The sequence below is a fragment of the Eptatretus burgeri genome, chromosome 8 (assembly GCF_056783735.1).
Source record: "Eptatretus burgeri isolate ZD-2024b chromosome 8, Ebu_testis_v1, whole genome shotgun sequence".
Taxonomy (NCBI): Eukaryota; Metazoa; Chordata; class Myxini; order Myxiniformes; family Myxinidae; genus Eptatretus; species Eptatretus burgeri.
In genome coordinates, this window is record NC_140968.1 from 70850456 (window position 1) to 70874397 (window position 23942).

Here is a 23942-nt window from a genome sequence, read left to right on the forward strand (position 1 = left end):
GACCTGTAAACATGTAAAACCATGACCTGTAAAACCATGACCTGTAAACATGTAAAATCATGACCTGTATCATGAAAAACCATGACCTGTAAACATGTAAAATCATGACCTGTAAACATGTAAAATCATGACCTGTAAACATGTAAAATCATGACCTGTGAACATGTAAAATCATGACCTGTAAACATGTAAAACCATGACCTGTAAACATGTAAAACCATGACCTGTAAACATGTAAAACCATGACCTGTAAACATGTAAAATCATGACCTTTAAACATGTAAAATCATGACCTGTAATCATGTAAAACCATGACCTGTATCCTGTAAAACCATGACCTGTAAACCTATAAAACCATGACCTGTAAAATGTAAAACCATGACCTGTAACCTGTAAAAACGATGACCTGTAAACATGTAAAATAATGACCTGTATCCTGTAAAAATCATGACCTGTAACATGTAAAACCATGACCTGTAAACATGTAAAGCCATGACCTGTAAACATGTAAAGCCATGACCTGTAAACATGTAAAGCCATGACCTGTAAACGTGTAAAATCATGACCTGTAACATGTAAAACCATGACCTGTAAACATGTAAAGCCATGACCTGTAAACATGTAAAGCCATGACCTGTAAACATGTAAAATCATGACCTGTAAACATGTAAAACCATGACCTGTAAACATGTAAAATCATGACCTGTATCCTGTAAAAACATGTCCTGGAAACATGTGTTGCCATAATCATCATCGAAGGGGGTTCCGTTCAACCATACACGTGACCAGGTTCTGCACATGAGCAAAATTTCGATATTTTATGACGTCATTAACTGTTGCTCCTGATCCAGGTGAGCTTCTGCACCCATGCTCCTATTTTTAACGTTTCTGCATCAGAAGTCTACCGACATAATGTATTCACCCACGACGAGGTGTTCGCCGTGGATCGTGTGTAGAAAATTATCCAATGTACATCAACGAAATTGAGAGCTTCATCAGAAAGCAAGGGGTCAGGTACAAAACGAACTGCATGTAGTTAAGACCGACCCTTAGAGTTTTCAAATTCATAACTAATAAGTTTAAGGTGATGAAAATTGGACGAATATAAAGCATTTAAACTTTCATTTAATGATAATTTCAGGAAAAAACCTAACATACAAACTCGAGTTCCCCGTGTCAATGCAGAATTTAACAGCAGATGTCGCTGCAGGATTCCTGGTTGAGAACCTGGAAAAACAGTCCACGGTTCACCTTTACTTTGGGGATAACGGGAACACGAGAACAATAGCTTTCCGACGTTTGATTTCCATAGCTTCCCTTGGTGTGAGACGTCAGGGTTTCCAGTGGGGATTTCCTGCCATTCACACACTGCTGGAAGTTTGAGAAACATGGGGAAGTTTGGCACATGCTCCAAGTTAACGGTAAATAACTTAAAAACGATTTCTGCTTGAGGCGGTTTATGTCCCGTGCAGACACCTCGAGAATGTCTGCAGACATCCTTCCTCTCTTTCTTCTCTTGATTATTTCAACGTAACTTTGGAACTGTTGGGCCATTGTTGATTATGAATTTTTTTATCTTTATGTAAACACCTTTTCCTTGCAGCAAACCTCGATCATGGAAGACTGGGGTTATGTGGAGTGGAAGGGCAGCATATTGGCAATGGCCTGATGCAAAGTGACAAGTGGATGATATATGTATAAAAAAATATTTAGTACAGGCATAAGGACGCTTTAGTGCAGGAACGCCTTCGGACCCCTTTCTACTCGTGGGGCGTCTTGTCTGTCATGCCAGCATCGTCCTGTATCGAGCTTTGGCGGTCAGGGAATCGAGCGATCCTGGTTCCCAGACCACCATCACAGAGGACACCTCATGCCCTCTTGCAGCACTAAGGAAGCACACATGTTGGCGGAATTTGCCCGAGCATATCTGAGGGGTTGTACTTAGCTCACGTGGATGAGCCATTTGTGCCACTGTATGGTGTGATATGATAATGGGGTGATCTGGAGGTTAAACACAGTTGGAAGATGGGGAGAAGAGACAGATACTCGGGTGAAGATGAGATGGGTGGGGGCTCGCTAGAAATCCGATCTTGGGCATTGCTAATTGGGGCTACAAACACTTATGCAAACACTCATTAAGAGATAACTGGTTAATTATAATGAACCCTTCGGTCATTTTCATAACCATGTGTGTATACATATATTTATATATATATATATATATATATATATATATATATATATATATATATATATATATATATTTATATATATATATATATATATATTTATATATATATATATATATATATATATATATATATATATATATTTATATATATATATATTTATATATATATATATATATTTATATATATATATATATTTATATATATATATTTATATATATATATATATATATATATATATATATATATATATATTTATATATATATATATATATATATATATATTTATATATATATATATATATATATATTTATATATTTATATATATATATATATATATATATATATTTATATATATATATATATATATATATATATTTATATATATATATATATATATATATATATTTATATATATATATATTTATATATATATATATATATATATATATATATATATATATATATATATATATTTATATATATTGAAGCAGTGCACAGAGGCATAATGTTTTTTTTATTGAACATGGACAAAAAATAATTTGAAATGTTCGAGACAAAATAATTACATAAAACGATCATTAATTACATGTGAAAATGTATAAAATGTACAAATATTCATGCCAAAGACTGCAGCAATGCTAATAAATCAAACTTCACATTTAAAAACCTTTTACCTGGAAAAGGCAAATATCATTTACAAACAAAGGTTATCAAATTGTGGGGTATCAAAAGTCTTGTTGAAAGTGTATTTTGTGCTGAATTTAAACGTGGGCTGTAAAAAAGGTACAAGGAGTGATGTCTAAATCAGTATTACGATTCAGGTTCCCAAAAACTATTGCTCGGTTTTTCTGCCACATATGTGGACGTCCACATATTACCTACGCTGTGGTGGAAGTCGAGGTCTTTGTAAAAATAAATGGAGAAAATGGAAGGTTTGAAATGTTGTCGAGAAAAGGGGGAAAGAAGGGGGTGGTTGAAGGAGGAAAAGATGAGGAAAGGGAACAGACAAGAGTTAAAGGAGGAAAGGAAGGAAAAGTGGAAGGCTTCTTCAATGTTGGGAGTGGGAATGTATGATCTTTTGTGGGTTTGGAGTTTGGTGTGGGTGGTGGTTGATAGAGGGGAAGGGTGGTGTGGTGAAAAATCACACTTTATTCAGAATTTGTATTATTGAGTTTGTACAATGATTTGTTCATGGAGGTGGACATTTGTGATGGTAGTAATCCATCTGATAACTTATAAACCACATTTCAAGATGAGAAAACATTCCAGGGAAGAGATACTTGAACCACACAATCACCTTTTCTTGGGAGAAGCTCAAGGCACATGTTGTGAAGCCAGGCAGGACATTTAATCCATGGACCAGAGCAGATGTTAGTACACCTGAGGTGGTAAAACCTTCTGGGTGTCAATTTGTTTGTAAGGTCCAGAGGAGTACATTAAAGCATGATAACTGTTCCCACTGAGAAGCTTAACAAATTTTCATGAAAGCTCATATTGTTGGCACTTACGTTATAGGTTGATTTTCGACTCTGATAGCATAGAATCAGGTATTCACTTGTTCCTGTTTTAAAATGGCCACATAAGTGACCCTAATAGCTATTAGATGTGAATTTTCTATTTAAACTTGGTGCCAGAACAGCTGGAGAGAACACACTGAGGCCTGTGTTATTTTTGTATAGTTAAGTATTAAGTGGTTAACTGTTCTTGTTAAATTTTTCTGTTGATCAAATCAAATTCCTATAATAACCTCTCCATTGCTTTATTGGATTTGCAGATTGAAGCACTACAACTGAAAATGGACCCTGAGGCCAGAGCTAGCAGTTCAGCATCAAAGCGGCCACACATGGACTGTCTGATTCATTGTTCGACTGACGACTCCAACCTGGGTGTCACCACAAAACTTGACTCCTGGAAAACTCTCATGAGAGCTGCTGAAATCAGAGGCCATGCTGAAATCTTGGATATTGCCAAAGACTTTCCAGAAGGGATGATACCACCAGTGACCTATCACAGGAGGCGTCGAAGCATCTTTACGATGTAAAAGCTGCTTGATGCCTTTATCACCAAAGGAAAACCGACAGAAGAAGCCACTTCAGAAGGCGCAAATAAGTCAACCAGGTAAGCTTCGCATCAATCCAGGGTGTACGAGGCAAAGTACATCTTCTGTGACATCTACCAGTATGAGGCTACAGAGAAAAAATCCCACAATGAACTGTTCACATTTGTCAGAGGCAAATTGTTTGTTCATCCTGATGTGGTACCACTGATTGATCTCACATCGAGACTGGTGCTAAGTATGAATGCTCCAGGTGTCACACAGGTGAAACCTTCCACAAAGAAGTACGTTAATCGCAAGCTTGAGGCCGAGTTTGGAGAAGCATTGCTAACTGTATATTTCCAAATGACAAGGGAAAACTTATCTCGTATCCTGACAGCCTTTCCATGAGCAAACTTGCCAAAGCATACTATACACTCCAGGCAGAGTTGCAGATTACGAAGTCGTTGAGCCCTGATGACAGTATTGACAAGGCAGCACTGAAGATGAGAGACGACATAAAGAATGAGGTTGGCTGTCAGGCATGGCCACCCCAGACATCAGAACTGCAGCAGAGGAGCACCATCATCCTGGCTTCAGTGACCCACTTCCTGCACAACCAATTGTGTCAACTCTCAGAGAGTGCACTGGCTTTCTGACTTCATTGGCCAAAACCTGGTTTATGCCATTATCAATGGCAAGACCAAGCCAGCGAAGCACATCATTTTGCCCGTTGTCGTGAAGTCGCTGATGGGGAACATGAAGCTGGTACAGCTGTGCAAGCTGCAGACACACACCAACCAGAGAACTGAGGATGAGGAAAAAGTCCAGGTGGAAATGGACTATGATGATGATGACGATGATGATGATGATGATGAAGCTAAAGAAAATGGACATGAAATGTGGACATTCAGAACATAGCACAATGTATGCATAGACCTCATCGATAATCCGATGTTTGAGATTGAAGTAACCGATGATGGAGGACATTACAACCAGAAGGAGACTGGTGTTGGCTTCGCGGTTAGGGTGGCTGACTTGGGATCCTAGGGTCCTGAGTTCGAGCTCCGTTTTCCGCTGAATTAATACACCAGGGGGGTTGACTCAGCCTGTCATCCTTCAAAGGTCGGAAAAATGAGTACCAGTGTACTGGTAATAGGGACACTGCATCAGCGGCATAGCCAGGTCCCGAACCGATGATGCAACGAGCAGCCACAAGGCTGCACTCGAAAGAAAGAATTACAACCAGAAAAGCATACCCCATCACCAAAAAAAGACAAGTGGACAATTGAAATGTTTGCATTGAAACGTTGAACTACAGATGCTAAAATTTAGCATTCGTGCGTTCCTATTATTCTCATGTGACGTGTGTAAAACAAGTTGTGACGATCTACAATTCCACCTAAAGTGTTCCAGATGGACAGTCCAACTCGTTTACAAACAACAACAGCAAAAACTGAATGAATATCTTGGTGGATTCATGTTGGCATGAGATAAGATCTGTTCAAAGAAAGCTTTGTGACCATTGTTGTGACGCATTGTGCACTTATTGCATAATAGCTAATAACTGTGACTCAGCTGCCACTCTGGGATGGTTATCAAATGAAAATATTATCTGTCGGTATAAAGCATTTCAAAACACTAAACTAGAGTTTGCCACCTTGGGTGGTACCGACAAGTGAAAAATCTGATCGAGGTCCACGCACTATTATTATCACAATTGATTTTGAAACAACTGTATTAATGGATGAAACATGATTTCCGTTACTCGGTGTGAATCCACACTTTGCTTTCCATTCTTCTCTGTGAGAACAGCATTCTAATTATTTTTTAGTTGAAAAGTGAAGTGTTTCCTCTTCCTTGGCTACACATACTGTAATCACTGATTAGTTTTTTATTTTTTTTGGATGATCTAGACTTTAGAGAAACACTGCAGGCTCAAATAAGCAAACAAAGTGACACCGGACAAGCGCTGCTCGTTATCACTTCTGGAGATGCATGAGGAGGCTGTCTTCATAAAGAGCAATCAAGAGCATTACAGAAAATCCTAGTAGTAGGCCCAGGTTTTGCAGAAGCAGGTACAGGGTGTTTTTGCTCTTCCTATCTGCTCGTGCAGTGGGTAGCTGCAGAGATGAAATTCGGGAGACAAAAACAAAAACAAAAAACATTATCCTCAAGAAAACAAACAATTGGATTCAATTGGATTCATGCATTATACAGGAAACAAAAGTTCGAACTCTCCGCCTGAAAACCTAGCAGTTATGACTTTTTGTCGGAGTCCTACACAATACACATCACACGAGATGACCCACCGACTCATCACTCACGGATTTTCCTTTGATTAATTATTAGTGGCCATTCAAGCACAGTTGGGTGAAGGAGTTGCGTGGCCATCAAAGCTTCCTTCACTTTTTCCAAAGGATGTTGAACTGAGTGCTGAAGCATCACCGGCCCATCTGCACACTCCCTCATTGACGTAAACCATTCCATTGCAAGCTTGACAAGAATACACATTTGGGTTGATAACATAGTCAAAATCTCCCAACGACAGATACGGAATGCTATGAAGTGAAATTGCAAGTGGAAACGAAATAAGACGTGAATATGGATTCGATGCAAGTTACGTGCGATGGGCCAAAGAGCTTCTTTTTGCATCTGAAGTTTTATTCCGTCCGTGTTAAAAGGACCACGGAAATCTGTGAGTAATGAGTAGTTGGGTCAAGAAAAAAAAAACCCATGTTCAAACTCTCCCCTTCTGGGGGAAAGATGCCAGTTATGCTACAGGTTGGTTGGTTAGATTAGAACAATCTTCCCAGGGTTATTGTCATTTGGAAACAAAACAAAAAGGGGAGCAATGGATATTTTTGTTTCAAAAGCAAGAAAATGCAATTAATAAATCAAGTGCTTCAAAAAAAAATCACAATCTCAGTTAATAAAAAGGCAAAGAAATCCCCCAACACAGTGTTGACCTAAGTCAAACCGAGCTTATGTTTAAATATATATATATATATATATATATATATATATATATATATATATATATATATATATATATATATATATATATATATATATATATATATATATATCTTCCTCTCCCCTGGTAGAAAGCTACACGACAGGCCAGTGAACAATGTCAGGAAGAAACTTACAGCTTTGCGTTTTTGTTGGATCGATTTTGTCTCCATTGTGTGCTGGTGCCAAGTTCTAAGTGATGCTAAACAATGCTTATGGAACAGATTCTAGACGAGTAAACAAATCTGTTTTTTCTCCAAAAAGAAAGTTGTACGAATTGTGAAGGCCGAGCTCCTGCTCGTGTAACATGTTCAAGAGGTAGAAATTTCTCCGCTTTTTCTTTAGTTTCGGTGGCTGTGATTTGTACCTCCTTTTGCAGGAAACAAAATCAGAAAAAAAAGACAGTATGAGGTTTAAACCAATTAATTTTAGCTTCATCACCAATCACAGACAGCTTTTACCATCTTAATGAATAGCAAAAATGAGAAAAGCCTCATTATCCTTGAAGCAAGCGGGTGTGTTCCATAAGCAAGCAGCTTGCTATCGCTTGCCAAGCCGGCAGTTTTGTATCAATCGCTTTGAAAGCTGCTTGCCAAGCCGCTTGGCAAGTGGAGCAAGCAATCTTGGAAGGTGCTTGGCAACCGGTAAGCACACCGCTTGCTAACGGAACGCGCTGACTTATGTTTGCAAAATGGCCACCGTAGTTGGATTGTTGGCGATGTATTTCTTCAATTCTATTGTCACAGAGGACGAGATTGAAACTTGCAGTTCATACTTTGATTGTTACTTCTACTTTTCATCCGAATTATTTGCCTGGTTTTTGGCTTAACGGTTAAGGTAACGAGCTTAACGTTTTAGGGCCTTGAGTTCCAACCCCTGTCTTGCGTTGAATAACACCAGGTGGGGTTGAATCAGCCTGTCATCCTTCCGAGGTCGGCAACATCAGTACCAACTTAGTGGGAACAGACACTGCATCAGCGGCACATCTGCTCTCCCAGCAATGATGCAACCACAGGCTGCAGACAAAATCATTATTATCCTTATTATAATTCATGGACTAATATTTGTTTTTCTTTTGTCTACTCTCCTACAGTTCTGGGCCGATTGCATCCAGACTTGCTATATAGGATCAGCATGACCTAATTAATGTATAGGGATGTTTTTATCGATGCCGGTGGTCTTGGGAGAGAGGAGGGGAGGGATGTAAATTCTCTATGTAAATGTGTATCATGTAGCGCCTCCTCCAGGTGTGTGAGGGTATTACAAGTCTTCATCATTTCCAGTTCAGTATTCCTGTCCCCACATTTTCCAGTGCAGTGAGATGTTTTGAATTATAAGCAGTCGGTAAGTTTTTGCTTCATGCACATAACCCGTTTGGTAAGCGGGAAGCAAACCACTTGTGAGTGGAATCCATCCCAGGTGTACAACTTCTTAGTCGACAGGGCAATCCATAATGTTTAATTATTCCGTCATTGTCAGAAATGCTTTGATAATTGTAAGAACAAAGTTTAGTTGTACAAGAACCTCTACTTCTCGTGGAAAATTCATACAAAATAAAATCCATAAATTCATTTAGCATCGCTGAGCGTCTCGCGATGCACTCTATATTACAGTAGATCCGAGAATGAACGATCTATACGAATGTAGATGTGCAGTATGTGCAGACAACTAGTCACACACTGACGAAACTAAACTTTATCGTCCTTTTGGTAGCAGGAGACTGAGGAGAGGCTAAATACTCACAACACGGTAGTCAATTTGGCCAAATCATTGTCCAGTAAAGTAAGACAGTCTCTCACTACACCGGAAAGTAAATCTTAACTCTTTTTGCTTTGATAGACATCTTGTTTTTTTAAATTCTCTATAATCATCTAATGAACGTGGTGATACACACCAATTATGCCGACATGTGTGAAGGACAAATAAACCTTACAAGCCTCCATCACAGCTCATCAAGGAGGGCACACACTTGCTCTGACATATTTGTTCCTGGGAAACTGAATACATACTTTGTGTCACCAGAAATCATTACACAAGTGAAGAACCTGTCCATACCGATTATTCCCCCAGAATTTAATACCTTCCCCCCCCCCGCCCCCAGAAACGGTGCTATACGATACTCATCTGCATAGAGAGAATTGGGGTGCACTCCATCCTGAACCCCGCAGGCTATGAAGATGTGTTTTATCCCCTAAAACCTTCCTGTACACACCAGTTTTCAACTCATTTCGTCGAGTGGTTAAGGGGGTGGATAGAAGTGAAACACATAAACAAGCAAATTAAAAATCACTCTCAGAGTGACATTGGCGAAACGGAATGGCACTCCGAAGAGAACATATCTCCGCAAGGCTGAATAGTTCACATTTTTTTTTTTTTATTCCACAGATAAGTCGGATCTGAATCCAGACCTTAAAGTCAAATCGGCTTGTTCTTGTCACCTAACCAACTCATCCACCTCGTTTTGTCAAAACTCATCCACAACTTATTGAGATATCATGTGAAACATAGTTTTTTGGCCCAATTTCTCAATGGTGAAGAATCACTTGAAAAATTCTTGGATCTGGATCTGGACTCGGATCTTCACAAAAATCGAATCAATTCGTCCTTGTCAAACACCCAACATGTCCACCAAGTTTAATCTGAATCCGTCCACAACTCTTTGAGATATCATGTAATATCGTTTTTAGCCCCATCTCTCAATGGTGAAGAATCAGTTTAAAATTTTTAATAATTCTCATATCTGGATCCGGATTCTGGTCTTCACCACAATTTAATCCATTCGTCGTTGTCACACACCCAACCGGTCCACCAAGTTTCATCTGAATCTATCCATAAACTTTTGAGATATCGTGCTACATATCGTTTTTGGCCCGATCTCTCAATGGTGAAGAATCACTTGAAAAATTCTCAGATCCGGATTCGAATATTCACCAAAATTATGTGTTGCGGTCCTTGGCTGGTCACCTCCATACCCAAGAAATTTCAGAACGATTGCTTGAAAACTGTGGCCAAAAATCGTGTGACAAACAAACAGACAGACAGACACTACAGAAATACATACTTGGCAAAAAAATGTTTTTGCCAAGTAACAAACAAAGTCAGACTACTTCTCAAATTAAATGTGGTATCAGTATCGATGAGTAAAGGGTGGCTAAGAGATGAAGGTGGCATGTGGCAGTAAAATCCAAAGTTAATGGAACAAGATCATCTTCATCAATCACATGATCCTCCTTATTGTTATTAATATTAATCATGAATATATTTTATTTGACATGTTACAGGAATGAAAATCAACAACAGCTCAGCTGGTGAGTGAGAGTAGAGAAGTTTAAATATATTTGTCAAGTGAACGACAATGACATTTTCATCAAATTTAAAGGGCTGATAGGATGGCCTCGAGGTACGTACATTCTCATACAAGCTGTCCAACTTGGGTTTGAATCCCGACCCAGATATAAACTGTCATCCCGGTGTATCACAGGTGGGTCATTAATCAATGAGTGTTCTGTCTCCCGGATGGACGATAAACTGGGTGTCCCATATGCCAGCATTAGTTAGTGGACGTAAAACCCGGGCGTAGTGGCGTGCGCCTGCAATCCGGCTACTCGGAGGCTTGGGTTGGAGGATCGCTTGAGGATGGGAGCCCTGCGCTGGGCCATGCTATGAGAGGGTGTATGGCAGCCCGGAATCATGGCGAAACCCAATCCTTATCCCTGTGTCATAAGAGGAGACCAGGGTTGCGTCAGGAAGGGCATCTGGCGTAAAACCTATGCCAAATCAGTATGCGGATCATAACGGATGATCCGCTGTGGCGACCCCTAACGGGAGCAGCCGGAAGAAGAATAAGAAGAAGAATAAGAAGAAGAAGAAGAAGAAGAAGAGTTAGTGGACGTAAAAGATCCCATGGCGTCCTTTGTGAAGAGGAGGTGAGCTATCGCCGGCACTATTGCCAAATTCGAAATTTCTGCCGTCACCAGTAGAGGGCACATCAGCGGCACAGCCAAAGCGTCAACCAACGATGCCACCCCACCAGTGTGACCACTCCTCATTTTCATAAATGCAAAAGTGAGCCAATGAAAAAAGCCAAGAATTCACAAGGTTTCATAAAAGTGATGATAATAGAAAACCTATAGAAAACCGAGACGCCAAGGTGAACAATGAATAGCCAAGATCTTGTGGAAATAGCCAAGGAGTGGTCACGCTGCACCCCACACCCTTGTGCTGCAGAAGAACAAAGAAGAAGAAGAAGAAGATAAAATTAAAAATTATTAAATGCAAGACCGTTTCTAACACAATGATGTTACCAGCACCATCATCACGTGTCTCTTCTGATGGATTCCCAAGGTGACTTGTATGCACGTGTCGATTTGGTTTGTAAATATATCAGTCTTTCAAAGGTATTAGATTGAGATTACACCTTCTTGGAGGGAATTTCATTTTGACCGGATGTTGAAGATTAACATATATAAAGTGATTTCACCGGACTGCTGGGAATCAAACCAAAGAAGAAGTATAAAAAGTGTGATCTGAAGTCATGAGACCTTACACAAAAGAAAGGCGACGGTGTACAAGTACCAGTTTGAAAAAAAAAAAAAAACACGACTGAAGTTGGTAAAACGGAGAAAGACCAAAGAACATATCAGTGGAAAATTACAATGAACATTTCATGAATCAATGAAGACTTGAAGATCTCATGAATTTAAATCATGAATTATTCCATTAATTCGCCAGATGGTGCTGAAGGTCCACCTTATGCAGATTACTCGTACAAACAACTGGAGAGACGAAATCCCAACAAGACCCCTGAAGCTGTTTCGATCATACTGGTATGTGCTAACAATTACCCAAAGCACAATCTTGGGGGAATTTGAGGTCCACAACTTTCTCCAATGTCTAAACTACCTATAACAGCCATCTTCACTTTCTGTCACTTTGGTTGACAACCGATGACTTGTGTGAAACCACATGTTTCAGATCTCCCCACATCTGCACTCATTTATCCACGTCAGAACTTGCTCCTGGACTTTGACAACTTTTATCTTCCCTTCATGGTCATGTTTCTCGTGACTCACGTGGTGGGTACTAGCTGGTTTAATAACTCGAAATATAAAGTCGTTCCCCGTTGCCTCCATCGTAGAAACGTTCCCACGATCCGTAGCATGAAAGAAAACCCTCCACAACAAAAACCTTTAAAAAGTAGTAGGGCACTCGGTGGAGCGCATACCTCCCGCCACACAATGCCTGATCCATGAGAACATATCAGGCCCAATACATTTTTGAAATTTCATGCTATATATCTTTTTAGGCCCTATCTCTCAACGGTGAAGATCAACTTAAAAAATTCTAGTAGTTGGATCCGGATCCGGATCTTCACCAAAATCTTATCAGTTCATCCTCGTCACACATCAAACTGTCCACAAAATTTCATCCGGATCCGTCCACAATGTTTTGAGATATCCCGCACACCAACAGACAAATAAGAAGAAGACGTTGTGCAAAGCACGATACTCACAAAATCCATAAAACAAATTTGACCTCAAAAATAATTGGTGGTTGAATTCAGTGACCCGATGTGAAAATTCTCTTCAGGTTTCAAGTCAATCGGATGAAAATTGAGGACTGTAGAAATACAACCTTAGTTGTTGACCTTGGGCCTATGTTGACCTTTTGGTTGATGTTGACCTCAGAAATAATTGGCTCGTTGAATTCAGTGACCTTAAATATAAATCCTCTTCAAATTTCAAGTCAATCGGAGAAAAATTGAGGATTTTAGAAATGACACCTAGGTTGTTGACCTTTGGCCTATGTTGACCTTTTGACTTCAAAAAACAATAGGCTTCTTCCTAATGAAAAACTCGAGCATTTGGCGAAGTTTCGTGAAGATCGGTTTAAAATTGCGACCTGTAGGCGACAAACAGACAGACAGAATAACAAAATTGACTGACCAATATACTTGAACAAGGACAAATGTGTCCAAGAGCAGCGTCCTAAAGGTTTTGTCGGATAAATAAACAACAACAACAACAACTTCCGATATTTCGTCACATGTCTTGATTAAGCCAATAGCGAGACCCGTCATAATGTATTTACGTATTTATGATATATCGTGTATTTACCAAATAAATAGTGTATTTACGAAATTATAATACGATAAATGGAATAATCTTTAAATAGTAACGTGAACTTTTCGAAACTTTAAAGCAAATGTCCGAATATATTAAAAAGTTCATGATAGATGCTCTCAAAAGGCACCGTCAATGCGAGGATGTGTACATGTGTTTAGTATTTAAGCAGATCCGGATCTTGTACACACAAGAGCCGAGTCCTAGAGGTTAAGGTTTTGTCTTCACAATAACAATAACAATAACAATAACAATAACAATAACAAGAACAAGAATGCCGAGCTTCGATTTTGCAAGTAACAAACAGACAGACAGAGAGGGGTGAAAACATAACCTCCTTCACCTTTGGTGGCGGAGGTAATAACGCGATAACTCATCGTCATCAACTCAACATCAACATCATCAACCCTTGACAGAGTTTCGTGCTCCCAATGCAGTTTTTGTAGCCCCGTTTGTAGCCCCGCCTACCTCCTCACCTCCGGCCATGTGCATAATGGCGATGGCGCTGAGTGGGAGATGGGGCAGGTGAGGCGCCAGCTCCTTGCCGATTGGCCAAAGAGGGACGCCATGCTCATGTTAAACTCGCCCACGCACGTGCTCGCTGGCGAGCGCACGAAGAATGCTGTGAGCAGAGTGTTGTTGTGAAAGCGAAGGTGGGCATTGTTGTCGTTGTTATAAGTGATGTAAAAGAAAACCCTGACTATCAAAATAACTCCGCAGCGCACGAACATTTAATTCCTATTAGACTAGGGTCGGGACCCTAACTAGAAACACGTACTTACCGATATAACTGATCTATAGGACCAAGCTGTTGTGTGCACATGGCTGCCAGATTCGTAACAATATATCATGGATGAATTGCTTTTCCATGCCTCTCGTCGCCTTAAAAAAAAAACTTACAAAATATATCCCAAATCATTTTGGTCAGATACAAGACATCATTTGGTGTCAAGGATTATCATGGTATTCCAGCAGATCTGCATTCTTCCCTCTTCACACTGTATGGACAGCAATAGAGGGTTTCAGCTTTTCCGGTTTTGATGCTCATCCAATCCTATTGATCTCAAGAAGTGCATTTGATAAGAAGTATAAAAGTTTAAATTGTATCCTGTTTGCCCATTTTGATTGCCGTGGCTGTAAGGATGGCCGAGAAGTACGCCTTTGAGCTGTCTTGCATGGGTTAGAATCTCGATCCAGCTATAAACTGCCATTCCGGTGTTTCACACGTAGGGCGAGGAATCATGTTGTGCGACGTCCATCAGACGGATGTTAATCCGGAGGACCCGTCTGCCAGCACTGGTTATTGGTGGACGTTAAAGATCCCACGGTGTCTTTTGCATAGAGGAAGTGTGTTATCGTTGGCATCGTGATAAATTACAAATTCTAGCCACTTTCAGTTGAACGTCAGATCTAGCCAGCCGGTTCCAGAAAGTGGGAATAATCCACAAGGTGGGAATAATTGGGACCGTTACAGACTAAGAAGAACAAGAAGAGGAGGACAGAAGCCTATTTTGATTTCCAAAGGGACATTGAATAGATATCATAAATGCATGCAGCAGAAGCAATCAAAACTGCAAAACGAAATGTCATGAAGGGTTTTGGACATCCAGAAATTTTTTCTGCAACAGTGGGCTCACTCCGACGTGAGTCAGAGGGATAAAGCATTGATCGGTCAAACACAGATGTAGCATTTGGATGATCTTCCTGCAGGTGAGAAGTCACAAATCTCAGTAATGTGAACGGAGATTTACCGATTTGACAGTGTTTCGATGTATGCGCCATGAGCCGTAGCAGAGAAAATTCTCCCCAGACACTGTTCACCGCAATATCGTTTTGCACTTAGCTAGGGGAAAACGACGATGACAATGACGAGGTCATCATGCCATTTCAAACAACAACAACAACAACAACAATAACAACTAGAAAGCATCAGAAAATGCAAAGCCTGTCCGCGTCCGCTTTATATTCAGACATCTTATTCTTCCGTATGCTAAGCATGACAAATGTAGCTTAAAAAAACAAAAAAAATCCTAAAGATTGACGATTTTGGGCAACTTTGACCTTTGGACTTTTAATCAAAAAAAAAAAAGCAATCAGCCTTTTTAAGTGACCCAATATGCAATTTTAAATTTATTTAGGTCAACTGCATGAAAATTGATGAATTTATGTGACACTGACCTTTTGACTTTTTTGACTGAATTATAAATTTGTCTTCTCCATCTTCTCACAAGAGAAGTTTGTTGAAAATTTGATGACAAAAGCTCAAATTGTAAAAAAAAAAAAAGTTCCGGCATGGACAGACACACACGGAAGTGATTGGAAAACCCCGTCTGTCCCTGTGCGGGGACAGGCGAACTATAACGGCACTCGGTGGAGAGCGTACCACCGCTGGGCCAAACTGTTTCCGCTTACTATCTCACTGACAAGCAGGTAGGCGGACATGGGTCGTCGATCAAGTCGAATTTAGTCGTTTTTCAGCCGTTACTAGCCAACAAAAGCGTCAATAGCAACGGTTCTTTCTCACACATAACTAGGACATACCATGAACCTCCCATACCAGTTTCATGTATATCTGACTCATCGTCTCTGAGATATAACGAACTTCGTTTTTTTATTGTTTTCGACTAGGGTTCATTCAAAGTCGATCTTCTCCGAAAGTTTTCATAGGATCCGGCTGGAAATTTTTGACAATATGGCTGAATGTACTGCCCACAGTCGCTCGTGGCCCGATTTTTGATTTTCGAAAAAATAAATTTTTGAGACGTTTTTGAAAATTTCAAAGGTCCGTTGCTAGGCAACGGATGGGTCCATAGCAACGGTTCTCATTTGCACACGAGGTCATGGTATGAACTTACCAACCAAGTTTCACCGAAATCGCTATTGTATTAACAGAGCACTGGACCGAACAGACATACATACAGACAGACAGACAGACAGACAGACAAACATATCGACGGAAATACTGATAATAAGGGGAGAAAAAAAAATCTCAAATTTTTTTTTTTCCGACTAGATTGACTACGCAACAATAGGCCGGATCTGGATTCGAACCTGAACCAAAATCTAATAGCATTGTTCTTGTCACCGAACCAACTCACCCACCTTGTTTCGTCATAATCCGTCCACAACTTATTTTTCGTGCTATACAGTATATCATTTTTGGCCCCATCTCTCAATGGTGAAGAATCACTTAAAAAATTCTCGTATCCAGATCCGGATCTTCACCAAAATCTAATCAATTCCTCCTTGTCACACACTGAACATGTCCACCAAATTTAGTCTGAATCTTTCCACTACATTTTGAGATATCCTGCTCACAGACAAACAGACAGACAAGCAGGCAGGGGTGAAAATATAACCTCCATCCATGTTCGTTGGCAGAGGTAACAACACGTTTTTCCAGCCAACACAGCACATTGAAATTGTTGCCGACACAGAAAGCAGTGTTTGCTTCTGGATGCTTCTCACCATGTCAACCAGCGATATATAAAGGAAGCTGCCTGCTGTGAAAGCGAATATCCAGTGAGAGAGGGTCTCCGACTGCTGCCCGAGTACAACACCAAGAGTCATCCCCAGGTAGCCGAGAGTAGCAGATAACAGGTTGTAGACAAGGGCACGTTTAAACGTCATTCCCAACTTCAGCAGCACAGCAAAATCTCCTGCACACAGAGATCAGTGCATGGGGAACAGTACACAGCAGAGTCATTGTTGATATCCGTTAGTACGCAATTCTTGCTCACCCATTTTCTGTTATTTCAACACTTCACCCAGTGAGCACACCAAGCATTGCACAGAATTGCTTGTATCATTGCTACATACTCATCAGGTACGCATGCCAAACTATTTTCCTGTCTCATTTACTTTGGAGAGAAAATGTATACATTAACCCTTTGAACCCTGAGCTCCTTGGATTTTCGGCTCCACCACCCTGGGCTCCCTGGAGAAAAATCCAGCCGCTCAGGTATATGGAAGTTTGAATTGTGGACGGTAAACCAGCCGCTCGGGTATATGGAAGTTTGAATTGCGGACAATAAACCATCCGCTCAGGGAAATGGAATTTTGAATTGTGGACGGTAAACCAGCTGCTCAGGTATATGGAAGTTTGAATTGTGGACGGTAAACCAGCCACTTAGGTATGTGGAAGTTTGAATTGTGGACGGTAAACCAGCCGCTCAGGTTTATGGAAGTTTGAATTGCGGACAATAAACCATCCGCTCAGGGAAATGGAAGTTTGAATTGTGGACGGTAAACCAGCTGCTCAGGTATATGGAAGTTTGAATTGCGGACAATAAACCATCCGCTCAGGGAAATGGAAGTTTGAATTGTGGACGGTAAACCAGCCGCTCAGGCATATGGAAGTTTGAATTGTGGAGGGTAAACCAGCTGCTCAGGTATGTGGAAGTTTGAATTGTGGACGGTAAACCAGCCGCTCAGGTTTATGGAAGTTTGAATTGTGGACGGTAAACCAGCCGCTCAGGTTTATGGAAGTTTGAATTGTGGACGGTAAACCAGCCGCTCGGGTATATGGAAGTTTGAATTGTGGACGGTAAACCAGCTGCTCAGGTATATGGAATTTGAATTGTGGACGGTAAACCAGCCGCTCGGGTATGTGGAAGTTTGAATTGTGGACAGTAAACCAGCCGCTCAGGCATATGGAAGTTTGAATTGTGGACGGTAAACCAGCCGCTCGGGTATGTGGAAGTTTGAATTGTGGACGGTAAACCAGCCGCTCAGGTATGTGGAAGTTTGAATTGTGGATGGTAAACCAGCCGCTCAGGCATATGGAAGTTTGAATTGTGGATGGTAAACCAGCTGCTCGGGTATGTGGAAGTTTGAATTGTGGACGGTAAACCAGCCGCTCGGGTATGTGGAAGTTTGAATTGTGGACGGTAAACCAGCCGCTCAGGTTTATGGAAGTTTGAATAGTGGATGATAAACCAGCCGCTCAGGTATATGGAAGTTTGAATGGCGGAATATAAACCAGCCGCTCAGGTATATGGAAGTTTGAATTGTGGACGGTAAACCAGCCGCTCAGGTTTATGGAAGTTTGAATTGTGGACGGTAAACCAGCCGCTCGGGTATATGGAAGTTTGAATTGTGGACGGTAAACCAGCCGCTCAGGTTTATGGAAGTTTGAATTGCAGACGATAAACCAGACGCTCAGGTATATGGAAGTTTGAATAGTGGATGATAAACCAGCTGCTCGGGTATATGGAAATTTGAATGGCGGAATATAAACCAGCCGCTCAGGTATATGGAAGTTTGAATTGTGGACGGTAAACCAGCCGCTCAGGTATATGGAAATTTGAATAGTGGACGATAAACCAGCCGCTCAGGTATATGGAAGTTTGAATAGCAGAATATAAACCAGCCACTCAGTTATATGGAAATTTGAATAGCGGATGATAAACCAGCTGCTCGGGTATATGGAAATTTGAAGAGCAGACAATACACCAGCCGCTCAGGTAAATGGAAATTTGAATAGTGGACGATAATCCAGCTGTTCGGATATATGGATGTTTGAATAGCGGATTATAAACCAGCCACTTGGGTATGTGGAAGTTTGAATAGCGGATTATAAACCAGCCACTTGGGTATATGGAAGTTTGAATTGCAGACGATAAACCAGCCGCTCAGGTATATGGAAATTTGAAGAGCAGACAATACACCAGCCGCTTGCGTATGTGGAAGTTTGAATAGCAGAATATAAACCAGCCGCTCAGTTATATGGAAATTTGAATAGCGGATGATAAACCAGCCACTCAGGTATATGGAAGTTTGAATAGCGGAATATAAACCAGCCACTTGGGTATGTGGAAGTTTGAATCGCGGATTATAAACCAGCCACTTGGGTACGTGGAAGTTTGAATAGAGGACGATAAACCAGCCGCTCAGGTATATGGACATTTGAAGAGCAGACAATACACCAGCCGCTTGGGTATGTGGAAGTTGGAATAGCGGAATATAAACCAGCCGCTCAGTTATATGGAAATTTGAATAGTGGAATATAAACCAGCCGCTCAGGTATATGGAAGTTTGAATAGCGGATTATAAACCAGCCACTTGGGTATGTGGAAGTTTGAATAGCGGATTATAAACCAGCCGCTCAGGTATGTGGAAATTTGAAGAGCAGACAATACACCAGCCGCTTGGGTATGTGGAAGTTGGAATAGCAGATTATAAACCAGCCACTTGGGTATGGGGAAGTTTGAATAGCGGATTATAAACCAGCCACTTGGGTATGTGGAAGTTTGAATAGCGGAATATAAACCAGCCACTTGGGTATGTGGAAGTTTGAATAGCGGAATATAAACCCGCCACTTGGGTATGTGGAAGTTTGAATAGCGGATTATAAACCAGCCACTTGGGCATGTGGAAGTTTGAATAGCGGAATATAAACCAGCCACTTGGGTATGTGGAAGTTTGAATAGCGGATTATAAACCAGCCACTTGGGTATGGGGAAGTTTGAATAGCGGAATATAAACCAGCCACTTGGGTATGGGGAAGTTTGAATAGCGGAATATAAACCAGCCACTTGGGTATGGGGAAGTTTGAATAGCGGATTATAAACCAGCCACTTGGGTATGGGGAAGTTTGAATAGCGGAATATAAACCAGCCACTTGGGTATGTGGAAGTTTGAATAGCGGAATATAAACCAGCCACTTGGGTATGTGGAAGTTTGAATAGCGGATTATAAACCAGCCACTTGGGTATGGGGCAGTTTGAATAGCGGAATATAAACCAGCCACTTGGGTATGTGGAAGTTTGAATAGCGGATTATAAACCAGCCACTTGGGTATGTGGAAGTTTGAATAACGGATTATAAACCAGCCACTTGGGTATGTGGAAGTTTGAATAGCGGAATATAAACCAGCCACTTGGGTATGGGGAAGTTTGAATAGCGGATTATAAACCCGCCACTTGGGTATGTGGAAGTTTGAAGAGCAGACAATACACCAGCCACTTGGGTATGTGGAAGTTGGAATAGCGGATTATAAACCAGCCACTTGGGTATGTGGAAGTTTGAATAGCAAACGACAAACCAGCCGTCCAGGTATATGGAAATTTGAAGAGCAGACAATACAGCAGCCGCTTGGGTATGTGGAAGTTTGAATAGCGGATTATAATCCAGCCGCTCAGGTATGTGGAAGTTTGAATAGTGGATGATAAACCAGCCGCTCAGGTATATGGAAGTTTGAATAGCGGACGATAAACCAGCCGCTCAGGTATATGGGAGTTTGAATAGCGGACGATAAACTGGCCGCTCAGGTATATGGAAGTTTAAAAGGTGGATGGCAAACCGGCTGCTCGGGTATATGGAGGTTTGAGTAGTGGATGGTAAACCGGCCGCTCGGGTATATGGAGGTTTGAGCAGCGGATGATAAACCAGCTGTTCGGGTATATGGAAGTTTAAATAGTGGATGGCAAACCGACTGCTCGGGTATATGGAGGTTTGAGTAGTGGATGGTAAACCGGCTGTTCGGGTATATGGAAGTTTGAATGGTGGATGGTAAATCGGCCGCTTGGGTTCAGAGGGTTAAGCCAGAATATTATATGAATTTTGGTTTTTGCCTGCAACGTCTTGGCTTGTGGAAAAGCAAAACAGAACAGAGCAGAAAATTACAGAACAGGAAGAACATTGTGTAATGAGTCGAAACACACAAACAGTATGGTTGAGGAATGCAACAGAGGGATTCTTGGAAGAGGAATGGACAGGGGGGAAGAATGAAATCAAAAGCAGGGGGGGGGCAAAGGGGGTGAACAACCTGGATACAAGCTCAAACATAGCAAGACGAAGAAGGGAAAAACCAGGGATGAAACAAGAATGAATCCACTTTAGTTTTCATTTTGTAAAAAAAAAAAAACTTTCCTTAATCACAAGTTCAAATATTTGACAAGCAGTGGTTATCCATCTGTTATACACACACCTCTCTAATGATGAGCATAATATATTAAGGGTGGAAATTTGAATCCTATAGGCCAAGTGTAGGGAATATATAAATATAATTGTTCATTTTGGGTTACAAGGCACAAAAAATAGAGTTGATTGGTAGGGAATTTCTTCATCTTAAATTCCCCCAGAGATCCTTAAATTTTTCCCCAAAGATCCTTCTTTCACAAAGGTATTACAGGAGTAAAACAGCCACGAATATTTTAAATTCATTTGTTGTTGTTCACTCGTTCGGAATTTGTCACAATGTCGGCACTCTAAAAATACCCACTCACACCTGGCGTGGCAATGTCTGATACACTTTCATGGAGAGAATTTGCACACTCCTCCCTCTCTGAACACGGGCAAGGCTATGAATTTATTTTACCATTTAAAACTTTACCAGGAACATCCTGAGTACAATAACCATTTTTCAACTCATTCTGTCCAGTGATTTAGGAGTGCATAGCATGCATATGTGTGCGTGCACACAGGCACACACAGGCACACACACACACACACACACACACACACACACACACACACACACACACACACACACACACACACACACACACACACACACACACACACACACACACACACGGAGGTGGATACTTTGAGACCTGGTTAGTGTACATTCCACCTCAGGGAAAGAGCATACATGGACACTTCGGCAGCCTGAGGATGAGTTATTTCAATAGTCTATGTGAAGGTAGACCCTTTGCCCCTTGTCTCATGGTTTCGGGTGGCATGCATTGAGGTGAGTTCGTGTTTTCCAGGTGTGGTGTTTTCCCTTCCCCCCCCCCCTGCTCCTTTCAAACTCTCCTCCTTCACCCCATTGGTTTGTTCCAAACCCTCTGCGACTTTAAGTGCCCCATCGGTCCATTCTAAACCCTTTGCTACTGAAACCCCTCCTTCACCCGATCGGTTTTACATTCAACCCCACAGCCGCTTTGTCATTCCTCAGTCCGTCTGCATTCCTCTGCATTGCCACTCCATCCGCACATTCTTTAATTGGGCACATTTGGTCCGTCTGTGGTCATTAATCCTTCGGGCCGATCAGATTACCTTCACTGCATTGGACTTTGTCCCTTCTCACATGCATGTCCGTGGCATGAAGTGCAACGTTTTTCCGATACGTAATAAAGTGTGGCACATCTCACTTGCACGGTACAGTGGCGCACTGAATAATGAAAGCTTGCGCACGAGGGAGGGAGCGGAGCCCCTCGTCACATTGAAAGCTGTTGAAAGTTCCCTCAGAAATCGTGGCGTTTCCCACAAGCTGCATCGTGGACCCATCCACATCGGATGTGGACCAATGAGGGAGAGGCTCGCACGAGATGAGAGAGAGGGAGAAAGCAATGTCTGGTGAGGAAAAAGTACCTTGGAGCTGATCCTCATCTCTGTTCTAAAAAGCTTGTCAGGAGAGGAGCAGACAGGTGTGCAGAGTGCGGAGGAGAGGAGGGAGAGGATAGAGAGTGTATGGAACAGTCACCTCAGAGCTGTTCCTCATCCTTGTCCTCGAAAACTATACCCAGTAAGGAGGAAAAGCCCAGGGTGCGTACGGGAAGGGATGCCTAAAAGTTTGTCCGGCGAGGAGCAGAAAGTTGTGCAGAGTGTGTGGAGAGAGGGAGGGAGCTCATGGTGCGGAGGAGGGCAGGAATCAAGCCCAGAACGTGGTTTGGTTCATGGGAGCTGATGGTCCCATAGGCATAGCAATAAGCGGAGCTGCTTGCAGATCACATATCTTGCATGCCGGAGAGGACTTGCCTACTGGGTCTGGATGCCTCAGACATGCAGCTGTGCATCCCATTGTACCCCATTGCCACTCCACTGTCCATCTTCCACATACTTTCCCCTCTCTCCCCAATATATTTGGACTGGCACAGCCCTGTTGGGCTGTGTGAAGTTTGGGAAGGAGTCGACCCGACACACTGTACTTTGCTTTTATTCTCAAGTTTTTCTTGTTTTTGTCTTCTCCCCAGATTGAATGATGGTCATGTGTCTTTTGTGTAAATAGGATTGGATAAGAATATGTGTTCGGGTGAAATCTGCTCTTTTGTGCCTTTTGCTGCAGATAATCACTTCAATGATTGCTTGCTTAGGTGTGTGTGTGTAAATAAATAATTGTTGGTTGTTATTTCACATCTGTCTCGGTGGTCCTTTCCTTCATTGGTCTGACACAGTATACAAATATAGTTAGATGGGAACTTCTACCTCATCTGGTTTACTCTGTTAGCCGGTGCTGCACATATCTGTTCTGCTAAGCAGATCACCAGGTGCAGCGCTGAGGGCGTGAACTCTAATTCTGTTGCTGTGCCAATAGAAAGTTATCACGGAAACATCGAAGTGCAACTCTGCTCGGCTGGTAGTTTAAGTCAAGCGGCTAAGGCTGTGTAAGAACTACAGCCCGTTGGACCACAGGGTTATCTGTGGCCGGTAGCCTCAGGACCGGGTGTTCGGGAGAAACTCGAGTGCTTCCCCTCTCGGCGAACCTCAAACCCTGGGCCGTAACAAAAAACACACACACACACACACACACGTATATATATATATATATATATATATATATATATATATATATATATATATATATATATATATATATATATATATATATATATATATATATATATATATAT

General features: G+C 41.4%; 1 protein-coding gene across 4 annotated transcripts in view; it reads right to left on the reverse strand.

Moving 5' to 3' along the window:
* Positions 1–2694: 2694 nt before the first annotated feature.
* The window catches only part of LOC147022007 (zinc transporter ZIP5-like), a 155102-nt gene continuing 133854 nt past the window's right edge, over positions 2695–23942 (reverse strand). For all 4 annotated transcript variants that reach the window (XM_085892541.1, XM_085892539.1, XM_085892540.1 and 1 more), the window contains 2 exons: positions 16834–17024; positions 2695–6351 (listed from right to left, as the gene is read on the reverse strand). In XM_085892541.1, the coding sequence (XP_085748667.1) occupies positions 6211–6351; positions 16834–17024 (332 nt within the window). In that variant the 3' untranslated portion in view covers positions 2695–6210. The remainder of the gene's footprint in view (positions 6352–16833; positions 17025–23942) is intronic.